Source organism: Coccinella septempunctata, chromosome 9, assembly GCF_907165205.1.
Source record: "Coccinella septempunctata chromosome 9, icCocSept1.1, whole genome shotgun sequence".
Taxonomy (NCBI): Eukaryota; Metazoa; Arthropoda; class Insecta; order Coleoptera; family Coccinellidae; genus Coccinella; species Coccinella septempunctata.
The window spans coordinates 1,525,822-1,552,143 of NC_058197.1; the positions used below are offsets into that span (position 1 = coordinate 1,525,822).

The 26,322-nt window shown below is 36.0% G+C and overlaps 3 protein-coding genes and 2 long non-coding RNA genes across 5 annotated transcripts; 2 read left to right on the top strand and 3 right to left on the bottom strand.

The window, feature by feature from the left end:
- Nucleotides 1-10,976: 10,976 nt before the first annotated feature.
- Nucleotides 10,977-11,237, bottom strand: LOC123320853. The gene is made up of 2 exons (XR_006538811.1): nucleotides 11,091-11,237; nucleotides 10,977-11,033 (listed from the first exon to the last, which is right to left on the bottom strand). It is a non-coding gene; the product is annotated as an uncharacterized LOC123320853 (long non-coding RNA).
- A 734-nt stretch (nucleotides 11,238-11,971) lies between these two features.
- Nucleotides 11,972-13,849, bottom strand: LOC123320940. Its single transcript, XM_044908438.1, has one exon. The coding sequence runs from the start codon at nucleotides 13,847-13,849 to the stop codon at nucleotides 11,972-11,974; it is 1,878 nt and encodes a 625-aa protein (XP_044764373.1).
- A 2,206-nt stretch (nucleotides 13,850-16,055) lies between these two features.
- LOC123320932 lies at nucleotides 16,056-16,316 on the top strand. The gene is made up of 2 exons (XR_006538826.1): nucleotides 16,056-16,202; nucleotides 16,260-16,316. It is a non-coding gene; the product is annotated as an uncharacterized LOC123320932 (long non-coding RNA).
- A 92-nt stretch (nucleotides 16,317-16,408) lies between these two features.
- LOC123320942 lies at nucleotides 16,409-17,302 on the top strand. The gene has a single exon (XM_044908439.1). It carries the CDS (start codon nucleotides 16,409-16,411, stop codon nucleotides 17,300-17,302), a length of 894 nt encoding a protein of 297 aa, XP_044764374.1.
- A 4,022-nt stretch (nucleotides 17,303-21,324) lies between these two features.
- On the bottom strand, nucleotides 21,325-23,481 carry LOC123320943. The gene has a single exon (XM_044908440.1). The coding sequence runs from the start codon at nucleotides 23,479-23,481 to the stop codon at nucleotides 21,325-21,327; it is 2,157 nt and encodes a 718-aa protein (XP_044764375.1).
- Nucleotides 23,482-26,322: the final 2,841 nt, after the last annotated feature.

A 26,322-nucleotide genomic window follows, 5' to 3' on the forward strand; every position in this document is an offset into this window, starting at 1 on the left:
CTTTCCTTATCACTATGTCAAGATCACGAGGTACTAAATATACTAAAGCATATGTCTGCCTTTTCATTTGTTTCGCCGTTAAGGCAATACACCTAGAATTGGTTTCTGACCTTTCCTCCGAAGCTTTCCTGGCAGCTTTACGACGCTATATAGCCCACAGAGGGCGGTGTAATAGGATCTTTAGTGACGGTGGTACAAATTTTCGTGGAGCCTACGGCCTTTTACGTACTTTGTTCCGCAATGCTACCGAATCTGAGCATATTGATTGGAGCTTCAACCCTCCATCTGCACCTCATTTTGGCGGTCTCTGGGAATCCGGAATAAAATCAGTTAAAACGCACTTAATGAGGGTAATAGGTGAACAGAAACTGACTTACGAAGAACTGTATAGGGTTCTGACGCAAATCGAAGCGGTTCTGAGTTCGCGACCACTTTGCCCGTTGAGCAGTGATCCAAATGACCTATTCGCCTTGACGCCAGGTCATTTTTTGACTCTTGAACCCTTAACATCGCTACCAGATGATGATTTGTCTCATCTGCAAATCAATAGGCTATATAGATGGCAATTGCTCTCACGACTTCATGCAGATTATTGGAAACGTTGGCACAAAGAGTATTCACATACGTTACAGCAACGAAAAAAATGGGATAAACATCCGAATTCTACCCTAAAACCGGGTATGCTTGTCCTAATCAATGATGGACCTATTTCTCCCTTGCGCTGGCGGTTGGCACGAATCGAGAAACTACATCTAGGTTTAGATGGAATAGCTCGTGTAGCTACCGTTCGTACTAGCCAAAGTGTGATGCAACGTCCTATAGTAAAGTTGTGTCCATTACCCCAGCAATAATCATTGCTGAATTTTAGTTTTTTCTTGTTTTTTTTTCTCTTTAAAATATGTATATTTTAGGTGGGCGGTTATGTTAATGCAACACTCTTATTGAATTGAATCTAAATTCAATATATATATATTTTTCTTTTGTTTCGAAACGATCGTTGAATCAACACGTCAGTTTCTATAATTAATTCTCCTTTTTTTCTTTCATTCATTCATTTGTGTATATTTCAATTCATCATCGGCAAATACGCTGGAAAATCTCGGACTGCATATGGAGACATATGGGCGAGATTAATATAACTTCTCGATTGACGAAGGACGGAGACAGTGCGAATTTCGTCGATTTTTCCAAATTCCGATTCCGTTTTTTCTCAAATAGTGCTTTCAAAGATAGTGCTCTCAAAAGGACTTCGAAAGATAGCAGGAAGTGCCAGCTCCCCATTTTCTGGTGTTCATCCCAACAAGGTAGGTCGAGGGTCGAGTGCTTCCAGCGTATCTCTATAGTTTCTTTTCTTTTATATTCTCTGAGCTTTCGTAACAGAGAGTATTAAGGTCGATGATGAAAAAATTGAAGATATCAAAAAATTACCTCCTCCTTTAACACTAAAGAGCTTCAAAGATTTTTAGGGATGATTAATTTTCTCGGTCCTTTCATCAGTAACTTGTCTGAAAGAACAGAAGTACTTCGAAATTTATTGAAATCAAACAGTCAATGGATTTGGGATGAAAATTGTGAAATAGCATTCATTAATTTGAAAGATATTATTACCAAGTCCCCAGTACTAACCCACTACAATCCTAATTTACCTTTAGTTTTGTCTGTCGATAGTTCACAATCTGCTATTGGAGCAGTCATTATGCAAAATAATCGTCCTATTGCCTACAGTTCAAAAACCATAACTTCTTCTCAAAAGAACTATGCTCAAATTGAGAAAGAATTATTTGCCATAAAATTTGGTTGTGTCAAATTTCACCAGTATATTTTTGGTCATAAAATCAGAGGACATACAGATCATAAGCCCCTGGTATATCTTCTCAAGAAAGCCCTTTTTGATATTCCTGCTAGATTACAAAGAATGATGTTAGCTTTGCAAGCTTATGAGCTGGATGTCATTTATGAACCAGGAAAACAAATGTTTATTTCTGATACTTTGTCAAGGGCAGCTCTGAAAGACAATTTTATTCCAGATTATGAATCTGATATTCCATATCATGTCAATATGACACATTCAACTTTTTCCATAACTGATAAATATCATGAAAAATTGTGTCAGAGAACTGAGTCAGATGAAACTTTGAAAATTCTAAAAAAATATTATTATGAAGGATGGCCCTAATCAAAAGAGAAAACGCATGTTTTAGCGAAACCTTTTTGGAATTTTCAAAATGAAATTCATGAAATTAAAAATTTGCTTTTCAAAGAAACTAAATTAATTGTCCCAGTAACAATGCAAAATGAAATTCTTCAAAAAATACATGAAGGTCATCAGGGTCACAATAAATGTCTTAATTTGGCTAGGAAATCTTTTTATTGGCCTAATATGTCTAACCAATTGAAAAATTTGATTGATCAATGCTCTGTCTGTGCAAAATTCCGGTCTGCCAATCAGAAGGAACCTCTTCAAAGTTATAGTATAACTAATTTTCCTTGGGAACGAGTTGGATTGGATTTCCTTGATTTTGATAATAAAATCTATTTAATAGTCACAGACTATCACTCTGAATTTATTGAAATAGCTTTATTAGATCGTGGCTATTCAGCACAAAAAGTGATAATAAGTCTCAAATCGATATATACACGTCATGGAATTCCGATGCAGCTTGTTTCAGATGGTGGCCCACCTTTCAATTCCCTTGAATTCAAATCTTTCATGTTTGATTGGGATATTGAACATGTCTTCTCGAGCCCCTATCATCCCCAATCCAATGGTCAGTCTGAAAGTTCAGTCAAAATTGTCAAGAATATACTCAGAAAATCCAAAGGATCTGAAACAGATCCCTATTTGGCTCTTTTACATTATAGATCTACTCCAAAATCTAGTTTACCCTCACCGTCTCAGCTACTCATGTCTCGAAACTTGAGAAATAATATACCAGTTTTGAAGAAAAAATTAAATCCTAATCCTAAACAAAAATAAATTTGAAAAATCCAAAGAAAGCCAAAAATGTTATTATGATAAAAATAAAAAGTCATTACCACTCCTTTATCCGAATGATCATGTATATTTCAAGAAAAATAACAAATCTGACTGGTCTCCAGCTATAGTCAAAGAAAGACTGAAATGCCAAAGGTCTTATGCAATTGAAGACACAAATGGAGTAAGATACCGTAGAAATAGGATACACTTGAGATTTAGGTCAAATGACACTTGTCACAGATATGACATTGATCCTCGAAATTCAGCTGATGATGTTTTGAATTCTAAGTTAAAGGAAAACCAGGAAAGCATATATAGAACAAAATATGGTAGAACTGTGAAACCTCCTGATAGATTGAATATTGCAATAACCTAGATGATGACTATACATAGAAACAATTATCAACAAAAACATTATAAAATGACATACATATCCATAACCTCGGTTTTTGGTCAACCATAGAATAGAAAAAATTTTTTGAAAAATATGTTGTGGTCATGAAAAAATATAATATATATTTAATGTAAAATTATAAAAGATGACGATATGTACTTCCTAATATTGAATTCTCTTGAAGAGTGGAGTATAACTACGGTTCAAACTGATATTCGTTTGTATATTGAGACAATTCACATTGCTTGAGATTTCGTTCTCAATGAAAATGTTCTCCAAGAAATCCAGTCTGGTGAAGTTTTTTGTACTCGTCTGCAATAAGATTTTTGAGTTCTTTTGGGGGCTGAAGGAGTACTTGTTGAATGATAGGTGGTGACCAAAAACAGACTTGTCCACGTTTCTTAGATGTTCCTGTATTCTCGTTTTGAGGGGTCTGCATGTTCTTCCAATATAAGAGGCGTCACAATCTTTGCAATTAGGTTTGTATACTCCGCTTTTGTCTAGTGTGCAAGTTTTTTTCTTTGTTATTAATTAGAATCTGCCCAAGGCTGTTAATGGGTTTCGTTGATACTTCTAAATTAGGAAAATGTTGTTTCAGGGTTTTTACTGATTTTTCAACGAGTCTTTTGTCTAAGTGGGGGATTGAAAAGTATTTTTTATCTCTATCTTCAGGAATTCTCGGGTATGCACGTTCTGTGGTTTGTTTATCCCGTTTTTTCTTTATTAATTAATCGACCATATCAGGTTCAAATCCGTTGTTGAACGGTTTTATTCTATTTAGTTCCAATTTGTAGTTTTTCGGGGGTAACGGGATTGAAAGTAGTCTGTTTGTGTAAGAGTGGAAAGCTGCCAATTTTTGATGTCTAGAATGGTTAGAGGCAGCGTGTATGACATGAACTGTTTGTGTGGGCTTGCAGTAAACATCAAAAACAAATCCAACATCATCCCTTATAACTGTGATATCTAAGAAATTCATTTGTTTGTTCTCTTCTAATTCAATGGTGAACTCAATATTAGGGTGGAATTTGTTTATGTCAGCTAAAGATGATAATTTTAAGCTTACTCTTAAGAAAAGGGATGTTAGATAAGGAATTTCAACATATGCGCATAATGAATATTGAATATGCACACTGAAGCCAGTATGTTCTTGGGAATAAAACAGTACGCATCTCATAGTCATTTAATATCATAATAATTCGTCAAGTCTCACATAATTGAGTCCCCAATAACAAGAAACGATATTTATTAAATTCTACACTACTCAGAACGATCAAAACAGTCTGCAGTAATTTCTGACTTCATTAAATTCCAGAGTTCGGAGGAGCACGGAAATTCTCGTCTACAGCACACACATGCTCGCTCGAGAATGATAAATGAAAAATATTTCATATAGCAAGAGATTGAGTTATATATTTTTCTATTGACTCGACCATTTTTTATTTCATTTCTAAACGAATGCGATAATAATTTTCGGTCAAATTCGGTTTATGTCAATATGGAAATTTATATTTTATGAGCTCCACAAATTCAAAATATGTATTCCTTACCAAGTATCACCTAGATAAGGTGTAATAAAACCCAAACGAATTGAACAATGTTTAATTGTTGTTCTGGTCTATTCCACGGAAATAGACAGATGTTGAGTCAAATCTGTCACAATGATAAAATATATGTTGCTGAGAACAACCAAGTGTCAATTAATATTAATAATGTTGATAGTGCATGCAGATTCATAGCCTCATCAAGCGATGATTTGTTTTGACCTTCTGCTCAGAGGAGCATAAACTCCAATTACTTGGAATTGTCAAAGCACGCGTTCGTTGTGTTCTTGTTTGTACAAGAACTTTTTTATGAGTGGTATTTTCTCGGAATGATGAGCGAGAGAAATCATCATTCCGAACAATACTCACGCCAAATTTTGAATTCAGCAATCCCCTTCCCGCTCTTTCCGCAATTCAGTCATTCTCGAAATGAGTTTACGCCTGAGCATCGGGTCATGAAGGCAGATATCTCTAAATCTTCGGCTCGTCGAATAAACGGATAACAGTGAATCAGCATCCAGATATCTAAAAATGGTTGACACCATTTCTGCAGGTAAGGACCTGAAGGGATCCGATCTGCTTACGAAACATCCGGGCAAAACTCTGTAATCCATTTCACTAAACATTCGTGAACAGACGAGTGAGTCTGAGGAATTTTTTTTTTATCTTCATAGGTTCCGGGCATTTTGCCTATTAACCAGTTGACTCTTATGGTTACTGGACTCTCACACGATCATAGTCGTGTTGATAGTTGTATGCTGCCTATAGCTTTTATAGGTTAAGCTATTCTTTGGTTACATTTAAATCCTTAACTGATCTCTCGGTCTTCGGTGATAGGTTCTTGACCTTCTAGCTTCTTCCGTTGGATCGTAGTCGACTAATCTTCGTAGATCCTCATTTGGATGTTGTTTGGCTTTGTCGAATATCCTTTCCGCCTTTCTCTTCATAAATTCTGTAACTGGTTCCCATTTCAAGTCCTTGTAGATTTGTTTGTTCCTAACAAACCAGGGTACGTCCATCGCCATTCTAAGGAGTTTATTCTCAGTGGCCTGTATTCTATTGATGTGGGTCTTGGCTGCTAAGCCCCATGCCGCCGATCCATATGTGAGTTGTGGTCGCGCAATAGTTTTAATCATCGTCAACTTGATGTTCTTATTCATATGACTTCTTCTGCCTATGAGTGGATAAAGTTTACTCATTGCGGCTTTTGTTTTATCAACAGCACATTTGATGTGGTTTTTCCATGTAAGTCCTCTGTCAAGCGTCACTCCTAGGTATGTTGCTTCATTTTTCATTCAACCTCATCTCCATCAACTTCAAGGTTTTCTTCCATACTCAATCTTCTCTTTTGCAGTAATATTGCTTGAGTCTTTCTTCCATTGATTTGAATATTCCATTTGATGCACCATTTGAGTAATTCATCTATGGCTTCCTGCAGTCTCCGGTGTATGATCTCTGGGCGTCGATGTCTGAACGTTATTCCTGTGTCATCTGCGTACGAGGTGAGCATATTTCTAGCATTCTTCGGGATATCATAAACGTATATTACGTAAAGCAGAGGTTCAAGTACCGATACTCCCGCTTCCAATTGTCTGGTTTGAGAGGTTGCTCCATCTATCTTCACATAAAAGTTTCTATTCCTCAGATAGTTCCTTATAATCTTGCATAGCTTGGTCGAATATCCTGCTTTTTTCATCTTGTAGATTAGGCCTTCGTGCCATACTCTATCAAAAGCTCTCTCGATATCCATCAGACCTAATCCTGTGGCCTGTTTGGTCTGCATTCCTTCGTTGACGTATTCTATGAGCCGTAGTAATTGGAGTTCAGTCGAATGTTCTCGTCGAAATCCAAATTGTTCGGGTGGAATCATCTTCAACATGTCTGTTTCCCCATTCAGCCTTTTGGCGATAACCCTCTCGACGATTTTTCCTAGTGCTGATAGTAGGCTGATTGGTCTATAATTTTGAGAAAATTTCCGTTCCTCTCCACGCTTGTTGAAAACTATCATTTCTGCAGTTTTCCATCTCTTTGGGTAGTAATCGGTCCTAATCACTCCGTTTGTTATATTCGTCAAGGCTGCTATTCCTTTTCTAGGCAATTTCTTCAACATATCATTCGTTATCCTATCTTCTCCCGGTGCTTTCCGGTTTTTCAGTTTCATTATGATCTCTTTGATTTCTGTTGGTGAAGCCGGTTTTGGAATGATTTCGGTTTCCGGTGGTTCCATCATCAGTTCTTCGTTTGCCTCCACTTCTTCTTCTAGATCTTCATTGTCATCATCATTTCTGTAGTTTATTCTGGCTTCTCTCTCAATTGGGTCGGCAAGTGCATCGGCTTTTTCAAGTCTCGTATATACCATTCCGTTTGCTCCATGCAGTGGAGGTATAACTGTCCGTTCTCGTCGTAAGCGTTTTTGCATTTTCCAAGCCGAGTGATTTTTTGTATTCAGTTCACTTAATCTCTGGTGCCAATCTGTTATTACGCAGTTCTGTTAGGCATTTTTCAATATCTGACTATGCTCATTCAGTTTCTTCTTGTCTTCTTCTCTTTTTGTTGTTCTGTAGATTTTTCTGAGTCTTCTGTGCTTTTTTATAAGTTCCTTTATATCCCTTGGCGTATCTCCATGTGAATGTTTCGGAATTGGTTTCCTTATTCTCTTGGTGCTTTCTTCATAGGCTTCTTTTTATTGATTTTCCAACTTTTCAACTGCTTCATCTAATTCATCCCGGGTGTTTATTTGGGGAATTTCCGTGATTTTCTCCTGAAGTAAATTCTTATATTTCTCCCAGTCCGTGCGATCCTTGGTTTGTGTCTCTTCTTCGTTTCTTGGGCCATGTCCCACTCTGAATTCTATGGGATTGTGGTCTGAAGTTCTGTCTTCTATTGTATCAATGCTGATTTCTTCAGTGATGTCTTTCATTACAATGTCCAGTACATCGGGTAGTCCATTTACTCTTGGTATGTAGGTCGGTATATCAGGTCCTATCACAACTGCATTAAGTTTTTCAGCATAAATTTTCAGTCTTCTCCCGTTGGTATTTTCCATCCTACTGTTCCATTCCTGCGATTTGCAGTTAAGATCACCAATTATGATTTTCGGGTGTCTTCCTTCTAGTAGCATTTTTAGATCCTCTTCCAGCATGTCCTTATCCGGTGACTTATAAGTCGAAATAATTAAATTGATAACTGTATTTTGCGGGATAAGGACAAACTCTCAAAAGATCTTAAAGTATATTGAGCAACGTTTCGCAAACTCTCGTTTGCTTCATCAGGCCTAAAAACATTATAAAAATGTCATACAAAACACTTACAGTAAAGTATAAATAAATACCTCTATACTATAAATAAGACATTCAGATGTAAAAACTTTAAAAAACCGACGGCATCAACTGTATATTCCACGTCAAATCACAAAAAAACAGCTTAAAATACTAAAAGTTTGGCTAAAATTCATTTGGAAAATTCCAGAATATTTACATCTAAAATAACTCACAGGAAAACATAACCTGAAAACACAACAGAACAAACCAATACAGTAAAACAATATCAAGGTTGTCAAACACAGAATTATCTTCATTTTCTTTCAATGAAATACCGTACATTATTAATATGTATCATTTCTAAAATGTTCCTTTTTCTAAAATGTTGTTCATTGTCTAATATTTTTACATTCGAAAAATCGAACCTGTGATCGTCTTTGAAAAAATGTGAACACAAGGCTGTCCTTTCTTTATTTTTCACATCTCTGATATCGTATGCATGTTGTTTAATCCTATTTTGTAAATACTGTCTCGTCTGTCCTATATACATTTTATCACAATCCAAACATGGAATCCCATATATCACTCCTGATCTATGATCTTTATTTATTGGATCTTTTATTTTGCTGTATAACGACCCAACTGTTTTCATGTTATAAAATATCAGCTCACTATTTTCCGTTTTAAGGGTTCTTTTGATTTTTTGGGACAGTTCTGGGACATACGGAAATTTGAAGTAAGCTTTACTCATTGTGGTTGTATTGACAGTTTTGTCATTGTTTCGTTTACGTAGAAATTCTGAAACAATTCTATCAACGAAAGGTTTGGGGTATTTATTATCTCGTAATATGTGTTTCACTTTTTTTATGTTTAGGTCATGATACACGGGGCTGCTCAAGTTGATTGCTCTGTGAAGTAAGTTGTTAATAGCACTGATCTTATAGCTGGTAGCATGGTTTGATAAATAGTTAAGTATGATACCTGAGCTGGTGGGTTTAGTATACCAATTCGTTATGATTTTTTGTTCTTCCGTACGGTGTAAGCAGACGTCCAAAAAGGGTAAAGAACCTCCAGTTTCAACTTCAAACGTCTTGTCATGGTAGCTATTGAAAATTTTTACCGTTTCATCAATCATGTCAAATGGTAAAGCCATGACAGAGTCATCAACATAGAACTTGACAAAAGGCACAGGAAAGGGTAGTTGGGACACAACTGTTATCACCAAGTCATTCATTACAAATTTTCCAAAAATGGGACTCGCAATGCCACCCATAGTTGTTCCCTCAATTTGTAGGTACGTTTCTCCATTGAACATAAAATAACTGGATTCAAACAGAAAGTCAACCAACATCAGGAAAGTTTTTCTATCCAGGCATGTATAGGCTGATATTGTCTGCCAATTCCTTTTAATGATCTGTACAGTGAGGGCATGTGTGATATTAGTGAACAAAGAAGTGACGTCCAATGAAACCAAGACGTATCCGTCAGGTAAGACAACATTTTTTTTTTTTTCGAAAATTCAACAAACTCAAAAGAGCTATTCACTTGGTGTTGAAATGTAGTTGCTACATCACTTAACGTGTTGTGTATGAATGTTGCAATATTTGATGAGGGAGAATTAATTCCACTGACTATCGGCCTCATGTGTAGACCTTCCTTGTGTGTTTTCCGCAGACAGTATAGTCGGGGAGGAACCGAGTTGTGTTTTTTTAACTTTTTCTTTTCAAACTCAGAAATGAATGAGTTTTCAAATAAAGAGTCTACAAGAGCATTTGCTCTTTTTTGAAACGAAGATGTGGGATCTTTTTTGAGTAATTTATATGTGTTGACATCACTCAGCATTCCCTTAACATGGTTAACGTAGTCCTCACGATACATGATCACTATAGATCCACCCTTGTCCGATTTGTTCACTATGATGTCATTGTTATCTTTAAGAAACCGTTTCGTTATATTAAAATTCCTCACCATCTTATCATGGACATCTACCCTTCCATTGACTCTGTGTAAGTGGTTAGTAAGAAGGTTAACAAAATCTGCTCTTAAAGTATCTCTAAAAGTTTCATTCACTACGTGAGAGGATATGTAATATTCAACATCTGCTATAATTCTGGGGACAGGTATTTTTTTCTTCAAAAAAGGAACATTGAACTTTGGGCCGAACTGTAAAAGCTCTTCCACCTCTGGGGGTAAGGAGACATTGGTGTAATTATATATGCGTTTTGAGCTACTATCTGCAGTTGAAACCACAGGTGTATGTTCCCTGGTCAGCGACTGTAGCTTGGAAATATTAGCCTGTTTGATCCTGTTGAATAAAGCATTGAAACAGCTACTTATTATATGATTCAGTTTTACGAAGTGGCTCACTGTTAACTGTCGTTCCAAAATTTCAATCACCTTCTTCCCCTCATGTTCATAATTCTTTATTTTCCATATAGTTGTCTCAATCTCCAAATTCAATATGCTCCTCCTAAACTTTCTCATCATAATATCAACTTTCTTCCTGATCGGACCACCTTCGAATTGTAAGGTATATATAGACTTGAGACTATTAATGATGTGTCTAGGGTAGATGTTTAGCATCCTACACTGAAGCAGGAAAACTCTTCTGTTATAAAGGGATGCCAACTTTTTGTTGATCTTCTTGAAGTGCTTCGCCTGTTGGTACAAAGCCGTGCCGTACGTTTGGTGTAGTGTATCATAAAAACCCATTTCTCCCACTGTATGTATAGAATGCAAATATTAGTGTCCACCACAATAATTAAATTGATAACTGTATTTTGCGGGATAAGGACAAACTCTCAAAAGATCTTAAAGTATATTCAGCAACGTTTCGCAAACTCTCGTTTGCTTCATCAGGCCTAAAAACATTATAAAAATGTCATACAAAACACTTACAGTAAAGTATAAATAAATACCTCTATACTATAAATAAGACATTCAGATGTAAAAACTTTAAAAAACCGACGGCATCAACTGTATATTCCACGTCAAATCACAAAAAAACAGCTTAAAATACTAAAAGTTTGGCTAAAATTCATTTGGAAAATTCCAGAATATTTACATCTAAAATAACTCACAGGAAAACATAACCTGAAAACACAACAGAACAAACCAATACAGTAAAACAATATCAAGGTTGTCAAACACAGAATTATCTTCATTTTCTTTCAATGAAATACCGTACATTAATTAGTTTCCACCAAGCTCGCAACAGCACTATAAATGCACATATTTGGTCAAGACAGAATTGTAAAGTTTGCTTAAATGTTCAGTATCAGATCTAAAATTAACAGTGTTGTTAATGTTAATATGTATCATTTCTAAAATGTTCCTTTTTCTAAAATGTTGTTCATTGTCTAATATTTTTACATTCGAAAAATCGAACCTGTGATCGTCTTTGAAAAAATGTGAACACAAGGCTGTCCTTTCTTTATTTTTCACATCTCTGATATCGTATGCATGTTGTTTAATCCTATTTTGTAAATACTGTCTCGTCTGTCCTATATACATTTTATCACAATCCAAACATGGAATCCCATATATCACTCCTGATCTATGATCTTTATTTATTGGATCTTTTATTTTGCTGTATAACGACCCAACTGTTTTCATGTTATAAAATATCAGCTCACTATTTTCCGTTTTAAGGGTTCTTTTGATTTTTTGGGACAGTTCTGGGACATACGGAAATTTGAAGTAAGCTTTACTCATTGTGGTTGTATTGACAGTTTTGTCATTGTTTCGTTTACGTAGAAATTCTGAAACAATTCTATCAACGAAAGGTTTGGGGTATTTATTATCTCGTAATATGTGTTTCACTTTTTTTTATGTTTAGGTCATGATACACGGGGCTGCTCAAGTTGATTGCTCTGTGAAGTAAGTTGTTAATAGCACTGATCTTATAGCTGGTAGCATGGTTTGATAAATAGTTAAGTATGATACCTGAGCTGGTGGGTTTAGTATACCAATTCGTTATGATTTTTTGTTCTTCCGTACGGTGTAAGCAGACGTCCAAAAAGGGTAAAGAACCTCCAGTTTCAACTTCAAACGTGAACTGTATCTTGTCATGGTAGCTATTGAAAATTTTTACCGTTTCATCAATCATGTCAAATGGTAAAGCCATGACAGAGTCATCAACATAGAACTTGACAAAAGGCACAGGAAAGGGTAGTTGGGACACAACTGTTATCACCAAGTCATTCATTACAAATTTTCCAAAAATGGGACTCGCAATGCCACCCATAGTTGTTCCCTCAATTTGTAGGTACGTTTCTCCATTGAACATAAAATAACTGGATTCAAACAGAAAGTCAACCAACATCAGGAAAGTTTTTCTATCCAGGCATGTATAGGCTGATATTGTCTGCCAATTCCTTTTAATGATCTGTACAGTGAGGGCATGTGTGATATTAGTGAACAAAGAAGTGACGTCCAATGAAACCAAGACGTATCCGTCAGGTAAGACAACATTTTTCGAAAATTCAACAAACTCAAAAGAGCTATTCACTTGGTGTTGAAATGTAGTTGCTACATCACTTAACGTGTTGTGTATGAATGTTGCAATATTTGATGAGGGAGAATTAATTCCACTGACTATCGGCCTCATGTGTAGACCTTCCTTGTGTGTTTTCCGCAGACAGTATAGTCGGGGAGGAACCGAGTTGTGTTTTTTTAACTTTTTCTTTTCAAACTCAGAAATGAATGAGTTTTCAAATAAAGAGTCTACAAGAGCATTTGCTCTTTTTTGAAACGAAGATGTGGGATCTTTTTTGAGTAATTTATATGTGTTGACATCACTCAGCATTCCCTTAACATGGTTAACGTAGTCCTCACGATACATGATCACTATAGATCCACCCTTGTCCGATTTGTTCACTATGATGTCATTGTTATCTTTAAGAAACCGTTTCGTTATATTAATATTCCTCACCATCTTATCATGGACATCTACCCTTCCATTGACTCTGTGTAAGTGGTTAGTAAGAAGGTTAACAAAATCTGCTCTTAAAGTATCTCTAAAAGTTTCATTCACTACGTGAGAGGATATGTAATATTCAACATCTGCTATAATTCTGGGGACAGGTATTTCTTTCTTCAAAAAAGGAACATTGAACTTTGGGCCGAACTGTAAAAGCTCTTCCACCTCTGGGGGTAAGGAGACATTGGTGTAATTATATATGCGTTTTGAGCTACTATCTGCAGTTGAAACCACAGGTGTATGTTCCCTGGTCAGCGACTGTAGCTTGGAAATATTAGCCTGTTTGATCCTGTTGAATAAAGCATTGAAACAGCTACTTATTATATGATTCAGTTTTACGAAGTGGCTCACTGTTAACTGTCGTTCCAAAATTTCAATCACCTTCTTCCCCTCATGTTCATAATTCTTTATTTTCCATATAGTTGTCTCAATCTCCAAATTCAATATGCTCCTCCTAAACTTTCTCATCATAATATCAACTTTCTTCCTGATCGGACCACCTTCGAATTGTAAGGTATATATAGACTTGAGACTATTAATGATGTGTCTAGGGTAGATGTTTAGCATCCTACACTGAAGCAGGAAAACTCTTCTGTTATAAAGGGATGCCAACTTTTTGTTGATCTTCTTGAAGTGCTTCGCCTGTTGGTACAAAGCCGTGCCGTACGTTTGGTGTAGTGTATCATAAAAACCCATTTCTCCCACTGTATGTATAGAATGCAAATATTAGTGTCCACCACAATAATTAAATTGATAACTGTATTTTGCGGGATAAGGACAAACTCTCAAAAGATCTTAAAGTATATTCAGCAACGTTTCGCAAACTCTCGTTTGCTTCATCAGGCCTAAAAACATTATAAAAATGTCATACAAAACACTTACAGTAAAGTATAAATAATTATATATTACATATCCTCTCACGTAGTGAATGAAACTTTTAGAGATACTTTAAGAGCAGATTTTGTTAACCTTCTTACTAACCACTTACACAGAGTCAATGGAAGGGTAGATGTCCATGATAAGATGGTGAGGAATTTTAATATAACGAAACGGTTTCTTAAAGATAACAATGACATCATAGTGAACAAATCGGACAAGGGTGGATCTATAGTGATCATGTATCGTGAGGACTACGTTAACCATGTTAAGGGAATGCTGAGTGATGTCAACACATATAAATTACTCAAAAAAAAACCCACATCTTCGTTTCAAAAAAGAGCAAATGCTCTTGTAGACTCTTTATTTGAAAACTCATTCATTTCTGAGTTTGAAAAGAAAAAGTTAAAAAAACACAACTCGGTTCCTCCCCGACTATACTGTCTGCGGAAAACACACAAGGAAGGTCTACACATGAGGCCGATAGTCAGTGGAATTAATTCTCCCTCATCAAATATTGCAACATTCATACACAACACGTTAAGTGATGTAGCAACTACATTTCAACACCAAGTGAATAGCTCTTTTGAGTTTGTTGAATTTTCGAAAAAAAAAAAAAATGTTGTCTTACCTGACGGATACGTCTTGGTTTCATTGGACGTCACTTCTTTGTTCACTAATATCACACATGCCCTCACTGTACAGATCATTAAAAGGAATTGGCAGACAATATCAGCCTATACATGCCTGGATAGAAAAACTTTCCTGATGTTGGTTGACTTTCTGTTTGAATCCAGTTATTTTATGTTCAATGGAGAAACGTACCTACAAATTGAGGGAACAACTATGGGTGGCATTGCGAGTCCCATTTTTGGAAAATTTGTAATGAATGACTTGGTGATAACAGTTGTGTCCCAACTACCCTTTCCTGTGCCTTTTGTCAAGTTCTATGTTGATGACTCTGTCATGGCTTTACCATTTGACATGATTGATGAAACGGTAAAAATTTTCAATAGCTACCATGACAAGATACAGTTCACGTTTGAAGTTGAAACTGGAGGTTCTTTACCCTTTTTGGACGTCTGCTTACACCGTACGGAAGAACAAAAAATCATAACGAATTGGTATACTAAACCCACCAGCTCAGGTATCATACTTAACTATTTATCAAACCATGCTACCAGCTATAAGATCAGTGCTATTAACAACTTACTTCACAGAGCAATCAACTTGAGCAGCCCCGTGTATCATGACCTAAACATAAAAAAAGTGAAACACATATTACGAGATAATAAATACCCCAAACCTTTCGTTGATAGAATTGTTTCAGAATTTCTACGTAAACGAAACAATGACAAAACTGTCAATACAACCACAATGAGTAAAGCTTACTTCAAATTTCCGTATGTCCCAGAACTGTCCCAAAAAATCAAAAGAACCCTTAAAACGGAAAATAGTGAGCTGATATTTTATAACATGAAAACAGTTGGGTCGTTATACAGCAAAATAAAAGATCCAATAAATAAAGATCATAGATCAGGAGTGATATATGGGATTCCATGTTTGGATTGTGATAAAATGTATATAGGACAGACGAGACAGTATTTACAAAATAGGATTAAACAACATGCATACGATATCAGAGATGTGAAAAATAAAGAAAGGACAGCCTTGTGTTCACATTTTTTCAAAGACGATCACAGGTTCGATTTTTCGAATGTAAAAATATTAGACAATGAACAACATTTTAGAAAAAGGAACATTTTAGAAATGATACATATTAACATTAACAACACTGTTAATTTTAGATCTGATACTGAACATTTAAGCAAACTTTACAATTCTGTCTTGACCAAATATGTGCATTTATAGTGCTGTTGCGAGCTTGGTGGAAACTAATTAATGTACGGTATTTCATTGAAAGAAAATGAAGATAATTCTGTGTTTGACAACCTTGATATTGTTTTACTGTATTGGTTTGTTCTGTTGTGTTTTCAGGTTATGTTTTCCTGTGAGTTATTTTAGATGTAAATATTCTGGAATTTTCCAAATGAATTTTAGCCAAACTTTTAGTATTTTAAGCTGTTTTTTTGTGATTTGACGTGGAATATACAGTTGATGCCGTCGGTTTTTTAAAGTTTTTACATCTGAATGTCTTATTTATAGTATAGAGGTATTTAATTTCACTTTACTGTAAGTGTTTTGTATGACATTTTTATAATGTTTTTAGGCCTGATGAAGCAAACGAGAGTTTGCGAAACGTTGCTGAATATACTTTAAGATCTTTTGAGAGTTTGTCCTTATCCCGCAAAATACAGTTATCAATTTAATTATTGTGGTGGACACTAATATTTGCATTCTATACATACAGTGGGAGAAATGGGTTTTTATGATACACTACACCAAACGTACGGCACGGCTTTGTACCAACAGGCGAAGCACTTCAAGAAGATCAACAAAAAGTTGGCATCCCTTTATAACAGAAGAGTTTTCCTGCTTCAGTGTAGGATGCTAAACATCTACCCTAGACACATCATTAATAGTCTCAAGTCTATATATACCTTACAATTCGAAGGTGGTCCGATCAGGAAGAAAGTTGATATTATGATGAGAAAGTTTAGGAGGAGCATATTGAATTTGGAGATTGAGACAACTATATGGAAAATAAAGAATTATGAACATGAGGGGAAGAAGGTGATTGAAATTTTGAAACGACAGTTAACAGTGAGCCACTTCGTAAAACTGAATCATATAATAAGTAGCTGTTTCAATGCTTTATTCAACAGGATCAAACAGGCTAATATTTCCAAGCTACAGTCGCTGACCAGGGAACATACACCTGTGGTTTCAACTGCAGATAGTAGCTCAAAACGCATATATAATTACACCAATGTCTCCTTACCCCCAGAGGTGGAAGAGCTTTTACAGTTCGGCCCAAAGTTCAATGTTCCTTTTTTGAAGAAAGAAATACCTGTCCCCAGAATTATAGCAGATGTTGAATATTACATATCCTCTCACGTAGTGAATGAAACTTTTAGAGATACTTTAAGAGCAGATTTTGTTAACCTTCTTACTAACCACTTACACAGAGTCAATGGAAGGGTAGATGTCCATGATAAGATGGTGAGGAATTTTAATATAACGAAACGGTTTCTTAAAGATAACAATGACATCATAGTGAACAAATCGGACAAGGGTGGATCTATAGTGATCATGTATCGTGAGGACTACGTTAACCATGTTACGATTCTACGATCAACCCTTATTTTTTAATAGCCATTTTAGTAATTTAATCATTAGGAAATTATTTATATGGCAAAACAACGTTTGCCGGGTCAGCTATCTATGAGAATCGGCCAACATCTATTTTTCATCCCCCTAAATGTTAGGGGTAGTCCACCCCTAAATTTTTTTTTATTTTTTAGACAAAATTTTTAATTTCCATTTTTTTATGATACAACATGGAAATTATTTATATGGCGAAACAACGTTTGCCGGGTCAGCTAGTCGAATATAAAATAACAGAAGAGGAACTGATCCACCATTAAGATCCATCTGAAGCAAAACTTACAACAGTTCGGAACTAATTGGCCAAACCTCTCGCATTACGATCAGGAACAAAAAGTCGATCAGGGAATTTTAGAGGCCTTCCACTCCAGTTATCCACTCCCGGAAGTTTGAACAAGTGAGGATGCATCTAATTAATCCTATTCGTGCATGGGCTGATGCCGACGATTTTAAAATCTTTGGTGATATAGGCTCTATTGAAGACTGCGTTTTCTGCAGCGTGCTTTGTGGACTCATTCTTGATTTGGTGTGGCAGAAATCAACTACCATTGAGCATTTTTGAGTGCAATGTCGCCACGTACACCAGGAAAAAGAACTATTTACTGTATAGTTATAGTCTTGATGGCAGCGTCCTGAGCAAAAAAACGGAGATAAAAGATCTTGGCGTTGTTTTGATCAAAATTTTACATTTGTTCCTCATGTTAATCATTTACTTGGTACGAGGCCAAGATTGTATGAATTCATCGTGCGTAATAGCAGATATTTTCTGATCCGGAAACCATGATTTTGCTGTTCAATACATTTGTGACGAACAAACTAGAGTTTGGATGCATTGCTTGGAACCCAATATACGATTGCCATACACATCACAATGACATATATTCCGAGAGCTGGCGACGAAAATCGGCAAAAGATTTGTAATGGATCATAATTAAATATGAGTTAGTTTTGATGGTGTATATGAATAAGTTACCACGCTAAAAGGTCAAGTAGTGGAACAACTGACGGCGACGCTCTTTGATTTTTATGAAATTACAATATCCCTACTTTGGGGTGACTGCTGACTGCCTCTCTTCTATTGATATGTGGTCTGAATATTTTATTCACAAATAATATATGATATTTGAGCAGTAAATGCAGTTTCAGCCAATACAATTCTTTTGAAACAACATCGTCAAGGCAGCAACTTATGTGGTGTACTGACACACCGCGTTTCACTAAAATGAGATCTGACCACTTTTTCAAGTTTTCTGTTCTATGAACTAGTGACAATTTTCAATCATTACAAAATACTTGTTGAGTGTGTTGTAATTTCATATACCTACATCAAAGCGCGTCGCCGCTAGGTGTTCCACTACCTGACCTTGAGAGTGGGTGCTGACTTATGTACACCCTCAATACTGAATCATATTGAATTATGCGCCAGTACAAAACTTTTGCCGAATTTCGTTGCCAGCTCTCGGACTAATGGAGGCTGTTCAGAGAAGTTTTTTAGAGTAAGATCATGCTGTTTTGTTGAATAAATTCGGTGCAGTTAAGCTTGATGTCAGGAAGGGCGTTGTTTGTTTGGGGTTCCTTCATGGACCATTGAATGGCACATCTACTCGCTAGAGTAGGATTTCATGTAGGACGCCCAAGTTCTAGACCCGTACGCTTGTTCAACCTTACTACGCCCAGAACAAATATATTGTTTCAGTCATATGTGTACAATATGATTTGTTCTAAATTCAATCAGATCTCGCATCTCTGTGATATACACTTTGACAGACAGTCCTTATTAATTAATATATTACAAGGACACTACATATATACAAGAGTTGACATAATTTGTAGAACTTTTTAATTTTTGTGGTAATGTCACTTCTAATCCCACAGCACACAGAATACAAAAGGTCATGGCAAAAGGAGTAATCAACCCTCACAATATCGCTCAATAAGCCAGACGGATAATTCACCGAAGGAGAACAGGAACGATGTTTCAGTTTTCCCAAAACAACCTTCACAGGTAGTAAACCCATAACTAGAATCGATACAGCAATATAGACCAAGAATCCTCGTAAGGAAGATTGGGATATTTAAAAGACGATGTTTGGAGTGGGCAATGAACAGCTTCAATCTAAATAGATCACCAGAAGTGTGAAGAAAAATCCTAGAAGAGATTCGTCTTCATCTTCTGAAGATAACCAGAAGCTGCTTAGAATGAGTCATATACACAGAAAATGGACAAGGACAAAAGTTCCCTTCACACCAAAATGGGGACCCACAATCTTCAAGAACAATTAATTCAACATCGTTTCTATTGAAGACGATGAAGAAAGTAGTAGATAACAACATAAGAACATAGAATCTGGAGAATACACCAATTCACAAATGCCAGATGGCCTACAGGACGACCGATCAACAAAAACTGCTCTGTATGACCGTATGACTCTATAGCTAGGTTCCTGGTCCCTCGGGAACTGAAGGAAATGTAGAGGCAAATACACTTGCCTCTAGCAACAAGGGAAGTTGACGTTTATTCATCCAGTGGAATAAAAAAATTTTAATTCACAAGTGAAATGAGATGACATAAGCATAAGCGGATAAAGCGATACCTTTCATGTCAATTTATAAATCCGATAATTCTCTGGAAAGTGTTATCGTTTGATTTTTAATTGAAGTGGAATGAAATTCACGTGAGAAATAATTTTTTTTCATTCGAAAAAATAATAATGACAATATCAGTCAAAAGAACACCATAAGGGCACTTCAATCTGACCTGCTATTGCTCTAGACACAGAATCCAATTATTCACCTAACAGACTTTCGGGATGACCTTGGAGCCTAGGAAGCTAAATCATTTCAGTTGTGCAAATACTACTTGGTTTACTTGTATACACAGTTGCCAGATTTAGGACGCAACATTATGCGTCGTGTGAAAGATGTATATTGACTGTATATCAGTTTTTATCATTTGAAGCGCCCCCGAAGCGGAATTTGCGTGAACTAAAAATATACTTTAGCTTTCATGAGAAGCACTTTACTGCGTCTGGAGATATGTTTTTCAACATAGAATAACTCTTTTATCAAAAGATGAATGAAATCTATAGTTGTTCCAAAGATAGCTCTCGACGTCCTTCACGATTTGCGACCACCCCTGTCGTTGAATCCCTCGAAATACCAGAGAAACCTCTGAAAAACAATGCTGCGTCCGGTATACGGACGCAGTATTATTCAGGACGCAATAGTGTATGGCCCAAAGACAATGTATGGACGCAACATAGTATGCTGGATAAATATATATATATATATATATATATATATATATATATATATATATATATATATATATAAATAAATTAGTTTTATCGGGTATGTGGTCTAATTCCAAGTAAAACAGCCAATAAGTTCTGTATTTATCTTTACTTCTCAATATTTCGTTGACAGTTGTCAACTTCTTCAGGAGAAACTGCAAAATAATGAAACGTGAAAAATAAGACAAAAACATAAAACGGCATTACTTACAAGATGTACCAAAACATTAATCAATAATATCGACTGCAATCAACATTAATAATGACAAATTTCTCAGAAATCAGCTTAAAAAACATGAAAAATCCCCAGTCATTATACATTACATAGCTAACGGTGGAACGATACTACGCTGTAGGCACAATACGCCATCTCATGAGAAGACAACAAAAAGAAGACACAGAACCATCTATGTTTTAATTTTCAAATTACTATAAAATATTCAAGAGGTCACTATAAATCGCACTCATACGGTCCGTGTCCGATTTAAAGTTCACTGCATTTTGCTGCTTGCCAATCTGTAACATTTCGAGGAATAACCTATTTCTGTAATTCGAATCTGTCTCCAACACTCTGATATCATCAAACCCGAAAGCAAAACTGTGCCCAGTTTCTTGGCAGTGTCTAACTAAAGCACACGAGTTCTTTCCAATACGGCAATCACTTCTATGTTGAGTGATTCTTTGTTTCAACCATTGTTGCGTTTGGCTCACGTATCAACCATCACAATGTTGACATGAGATCTTATATACTGCATTAGTGCATAATTCTATTGGTGTCTTTTCCTTGGTCCTCGAGAACAGGTCACCTACCTTCGTTAAATTATATTTGGCGAGTTTGATGTTTTCAAATTTGTTCAAAACTCCTATAAGGTTGGGTGTCAAATCTTTAACGAATGGAATCCTCATGAATTTAAAACTGTTTGTTTGTTCAGTTGTTGTTGTCAACCTTGATTCCCTATTGTGTATCAATCTGTTAAGGGTATTTTTAGGGTAACCGTTATTCTGAAAAATCTCAAACAACCTACGTAGGTTCTTTTTCAGCAATGATTCATCTGAGATATAGCATACTCTATTTTTTAATTCTTTAATCATGTTTATTTTTTGATTATAAGGGTGCTGGGAGTGAAAATTTATGAATCTGCCCGATGCAGTGGGCTTCTGGTACCAATCCAGAAGAATCCTATTATTTTCACTCCTAATTACTCGAGTATCTAAGAAGGGTAGGCTGTTATCCCTTTCAACTTCCATAGTGAATTTCAAATTTGCGTTAAATCCGTTGAATGTATCCAAAATGAATGCTGTTTTATCCGCTGGAATTGCACAAAACAGATCGTCAACAAACTTGTAAAAGAAGGGTATGTGGAACCAAATTGTTGGTAAAATCATGTCTAATAGATAGTCTAAGATGATGGTTGCCAAAATGGCGCTCAACGGTGACCCCATTGGTGTGCCGAATATTTGCTCATAAAATTCACCGTCAAAGACAAAGTATGCGTTGTTGAATATGAACTCAATGATCTCAATGAAGCTCTCCCTGCTTAAGGTAGTGTGGGGTTTTATCAGATCCCAGTTTTTTCGCAGAATTTCTAATATGAGATCCAACGGGATATTCGTAAAAAGGGATACTACGTCCAGTGAAATCAGGATATATCCTTCTGGCAGGGTTACATCCCTCATTTTGTCAACAAACGCAAACGTATCTTTAATGTTATATTCATTTCTATCATGGAATGAAACTTTCAAGATGTCAGCGATGAATTTTGAAATCTTATATGTTAAAGTATTGACAGAACTTACAATGGGGCGCATAGGTATGTTCTCCTTATGAATCTTCGGTAGGGTATAGAGTTTCGGATGGGCAGAATTATATATTGTCAAGTGTTTTAGTTGTGGGTCAGTTATTTCCTTCAATCGGTGTAATCTCCTTAATAATTCATTCAATTTCTTCTGTGCAGCTGCCGTAGGGTCCCTCCTCAAAGTTCTGTAAGTCCTTTCATCAGCAAGAAGGACTTTAGTCTTTTCGATGTAACCTTGCTTGTTCATGGCGACTGTGCTGCCACCTTTATCCGCCCTAACAATATAAAGTTCAGGATTATTCTTCAGAAATTTTTGTGTTTTCCTAAATAATCTTTGTAAATGAGTCTGCTTGACGCCGTCTGATCTATGATTGAAGTTTGTTATGATGTTAGTGGTTTGTGCTCTGGTTATATCTCTCTGTTCTTGAGGAACCTCACTCAAAATATTTTCCACGTCCATCAACACGTTTTTAATTAATGATCTTTTGTTAATGTATCCTACACTAAAGTCTGGACCCAACGATAAAAAATCAGACACATCCCTGGGGATCTCTATATCAGACAAATTCCTAAACCAATTTGAATTGTCTTGAAACAGGACGTTATCTCTTAACTGGGCTCTACACAACTTCTCAAATTTGATCATGTTAACAGATTTGACTTTCTTGAATAATGTGTTAAATGACCTATTAATAGTTCTGCTATAGTCCCTGAAAATGTCATACGGCAACCTACTCACCAGACTAGATCTAAGCATCGCTATGTCTTTCTCATATTTCAAAATGTCACTACAAGTCATTTTTATCTCCATGGACAACATCTTACCACAGGTTTCTCTCACAAACCTATCAATCAGTTTAGTTGAACTGACATAACCTCCATTTTGCAGTGTATAGTTTAAATTTTTCACACTGTCACTTATATGTCTTGGTATAACTCCTGATTGTCTGCAACGGAGTAGAAAAATCCTCCTATTTAACTTCGTCGCCAGTCTTCTGTTCACGTCCGCCCACGCCTTCATTTCTTCTACCGTATCGGTGCCATAGATGTTCGCAATTTCCAGAAAAAAACCCATCTCGAATATAAATTGTGTAGTGTTCTTATCGACCATATATTATTTAAATAAATTAGTTTTATCGGGTATGTGGTCTAATTCCAAGTAAAACAGCCAATAAGTTCTGTATTTATCTTTACTTCTCAATATTTCATCAAACATCAAACTCGCCAAATATAATTTAACGAAGGTAGGTGACCTGTTCTCGAGGACCAAGGAAAGGACACCAATAGAATTATGCACTAATGCAGTATATAAGATCTCATGTCAACATTGTGATGGTTGTTACGTGGGCCAAACGCAACAATGGTTGAAACAAAGAATCACTCAACATAGAAGTGATTGCCGTATTGGAAAGAACTCGTGTGCTTTAGTTAGACACTGCCAAGAAACTGGGCACAGTTTTGCTTTCGGGTTTGATGATATCAGAGTGTTGGAGACAGATTCGAATTACAGAAATAGGTTATTCCTCGAAATGTTACAGATTGGCAAGCAGCAAAATGCAGTGAACTTTAAATCGGACACGGACCGTATGAGTGCGATTTATAGTGACCTCTTGAATATTTTATAGTAATTTGAAAATTAAAACATAGATGGTTCTGTGTCTTCTTTTTGTTGTCTTCTCATGAGATGGCGTATTGTGCCTACAGCGTAGTATCGTTCCACCGTTAGCTATGTAATGTATAATGACTGGGGATTTTTCATGTTTTTTAAGCTGATTTCTGAGAAATTTGTCATTATTAATGTTGATTGCAGTCGATATTATTGATTAATGTTTTGGTACATCTTGTAAGTAATGCCGTTTTATGTTTTTGTCTTATTTTTCACGTTTCATTATTTTGCAGTTTCTCCTGAAGAAGTTGACAACTGTCAACGAAATATTGAGAAGTAAAGATAAATACAGAACTTATTGGCTGTTTTACTTGGAATTAGACCACATACCCGATAAAACTAATTTATTTAAATAATATATGGTCGATAAGAACACTACACAATTTATATATATATATATATATATATATATATATATATATATATATATATATATTTATCCAGCATACTATGTTGCGTCCATACATTGTCTTTGGGCCATACACTATCGCGTCCTGAATAATACTGCGTCCGTATACCGGACGCAGCATTGTTTTTCAAAGTTTTCTCTGGTATTTCGAGGGATTCAACGACAGGGGTGGTCGCAAATCGTGAAGGACGTCGAGAGCTATCTTTGGAACAACTATAGATTTCATTCATCTTTGGATAGAAGAGTTATTCTATGTTGAAAAACATATCTCCAGACGCAGTAAAGTGCTTCTCATGAAACCTAAAGTATATTTTTAGTTCACGCAAATTCCGCTTCGGGGGCGCTTCAAATGATGAAAACTGATATACAGTCAATATACATCTTTCACACGACGCATAATGTTGCGTCCTAAATCTGGCAACTGTGTATACAAGTAAACCAAGTTGTATTTGCACAACTGAAATGATTTAGCTTCCTAGGCTCCAAGGTCATCCCAAAAGTCTGTTAGGTGAAGAATTGGATTCTGTCTCTAGAGCAATAGCAGGTCCGATTGAAGTGCCCTTATGGTGTTCTTTTAACTAATATTGTCATTATTATTTTTTCGAATGAAAAAAAATTATAACGTGAATTTTATTCCACTTCAATTAGAAATCAAACGATAACACTTTCCAGAGAATTATCGGATTAATAAATTGACATGAAAGGTATCGCTTTATCCGCTTATGCTTATATCATCTCATTTCACTTGTGAATTGAAATTTTTTTATTCCACTGGATGAATAAACGTCAACTTCCCTTGTTGCTAGAGGCAAGTATATTTGCCTCTTCATTTCCTTTAGTTCCCGAGGGACCAGGAACCTAGCTATACGGTCATACAGAGCAGTTTTTGTTGATCGGTCGTCCTGTAGGCCATCTGGCATTTGTGAATTGGTGTATTCTCCAGATTCTATGTTCTTATGTTGTTATCTACTACTTTATTCATCGTCTTCAATAGAAACGATGTTGAATTAATTGTTGAAGATTGTGGGTCCTCATTTTGGTGTGAAGGGAACTGTTGTCCTTCTCCATTTTCTGTGTATATGACTCATTCTAAGCAGCTTCTGGTTATCTTCAGAAGATGAAGACGAATCTCTTCAAGGATTTTTCTTTACACTTCTGGTGATCTATATAGATTGAAGGTGTTCATTGCCCACTCCAAACAACGTCTTTTAAATATCCCAATCTTCCTAACGAGGATTCTTGTTCTATATTGCTGTATCGATTCTAGTTATGGGTTTACTACCTGTGAAAGTTGTTTTGGGAAAACTGAAAGATCGTTCTTGTTCTCCTTCGGTGAATTATCCGTCTGGCTTATTGAGCGATATTGTGGGGTTGGTTAATCCTTTTGCCATGACCTTTTGTATTCTGAGTGATGTGGGATTAGAAGTGACATTACCACAAAAATTAAAAAGTTTTACAAATTATGTAAACCCTTGTATATATGTAGTGTCCTTGTAATATATTAATTAATAAGGACTGTCTGTCAAAGTGTATATCACAGAGATGCAAGATTTGATTGAATTTAGAACAAATCATATTGTACACAGATGACTGAAACAATATATTTGTTCTGGGCGTAGTGAGGTTGAACAAGCGTACGGGTCTAGAACTTGGGCGTCCTATGAAATCCTACTCTAGCCAGTAGATGTGCTATTCAAGGGTCCATGGAGGAACCTCAAACAAACAACGCCCTTTCTGACATCAAGCTTAACTACACCGAATTTATTCAACAAAACAGCATGATCTTACTCGAAAAAACTTCTCTGAACAGCCTCCATTAGTCCGAGAGCTGGCAACGAAAT

Bases quoted from the DNA above. Each gene is read 5' to 3' on its own strand.
- LOC123320940 (XM_044908438.1), bottom strand. From the start codon at position 13,849: ATGGGTTTTTATGATACACTACACCAAACGTACGGCACGGCTTTGTAC.
- LOC123320942 (XM_044908439.1), top strand. From the start codon at position 16,409: ATGGGTTTTTATGATACACTACACCAAACGTACGGCACGGCTTTGTAC.
- LOC123320943 (XM_044908440.1), bottom strand. From the start codon at position 23,481: ATGGGTTTTTTTCTGGAAATTGCGAACATCTATGGCACCGATACGGTA.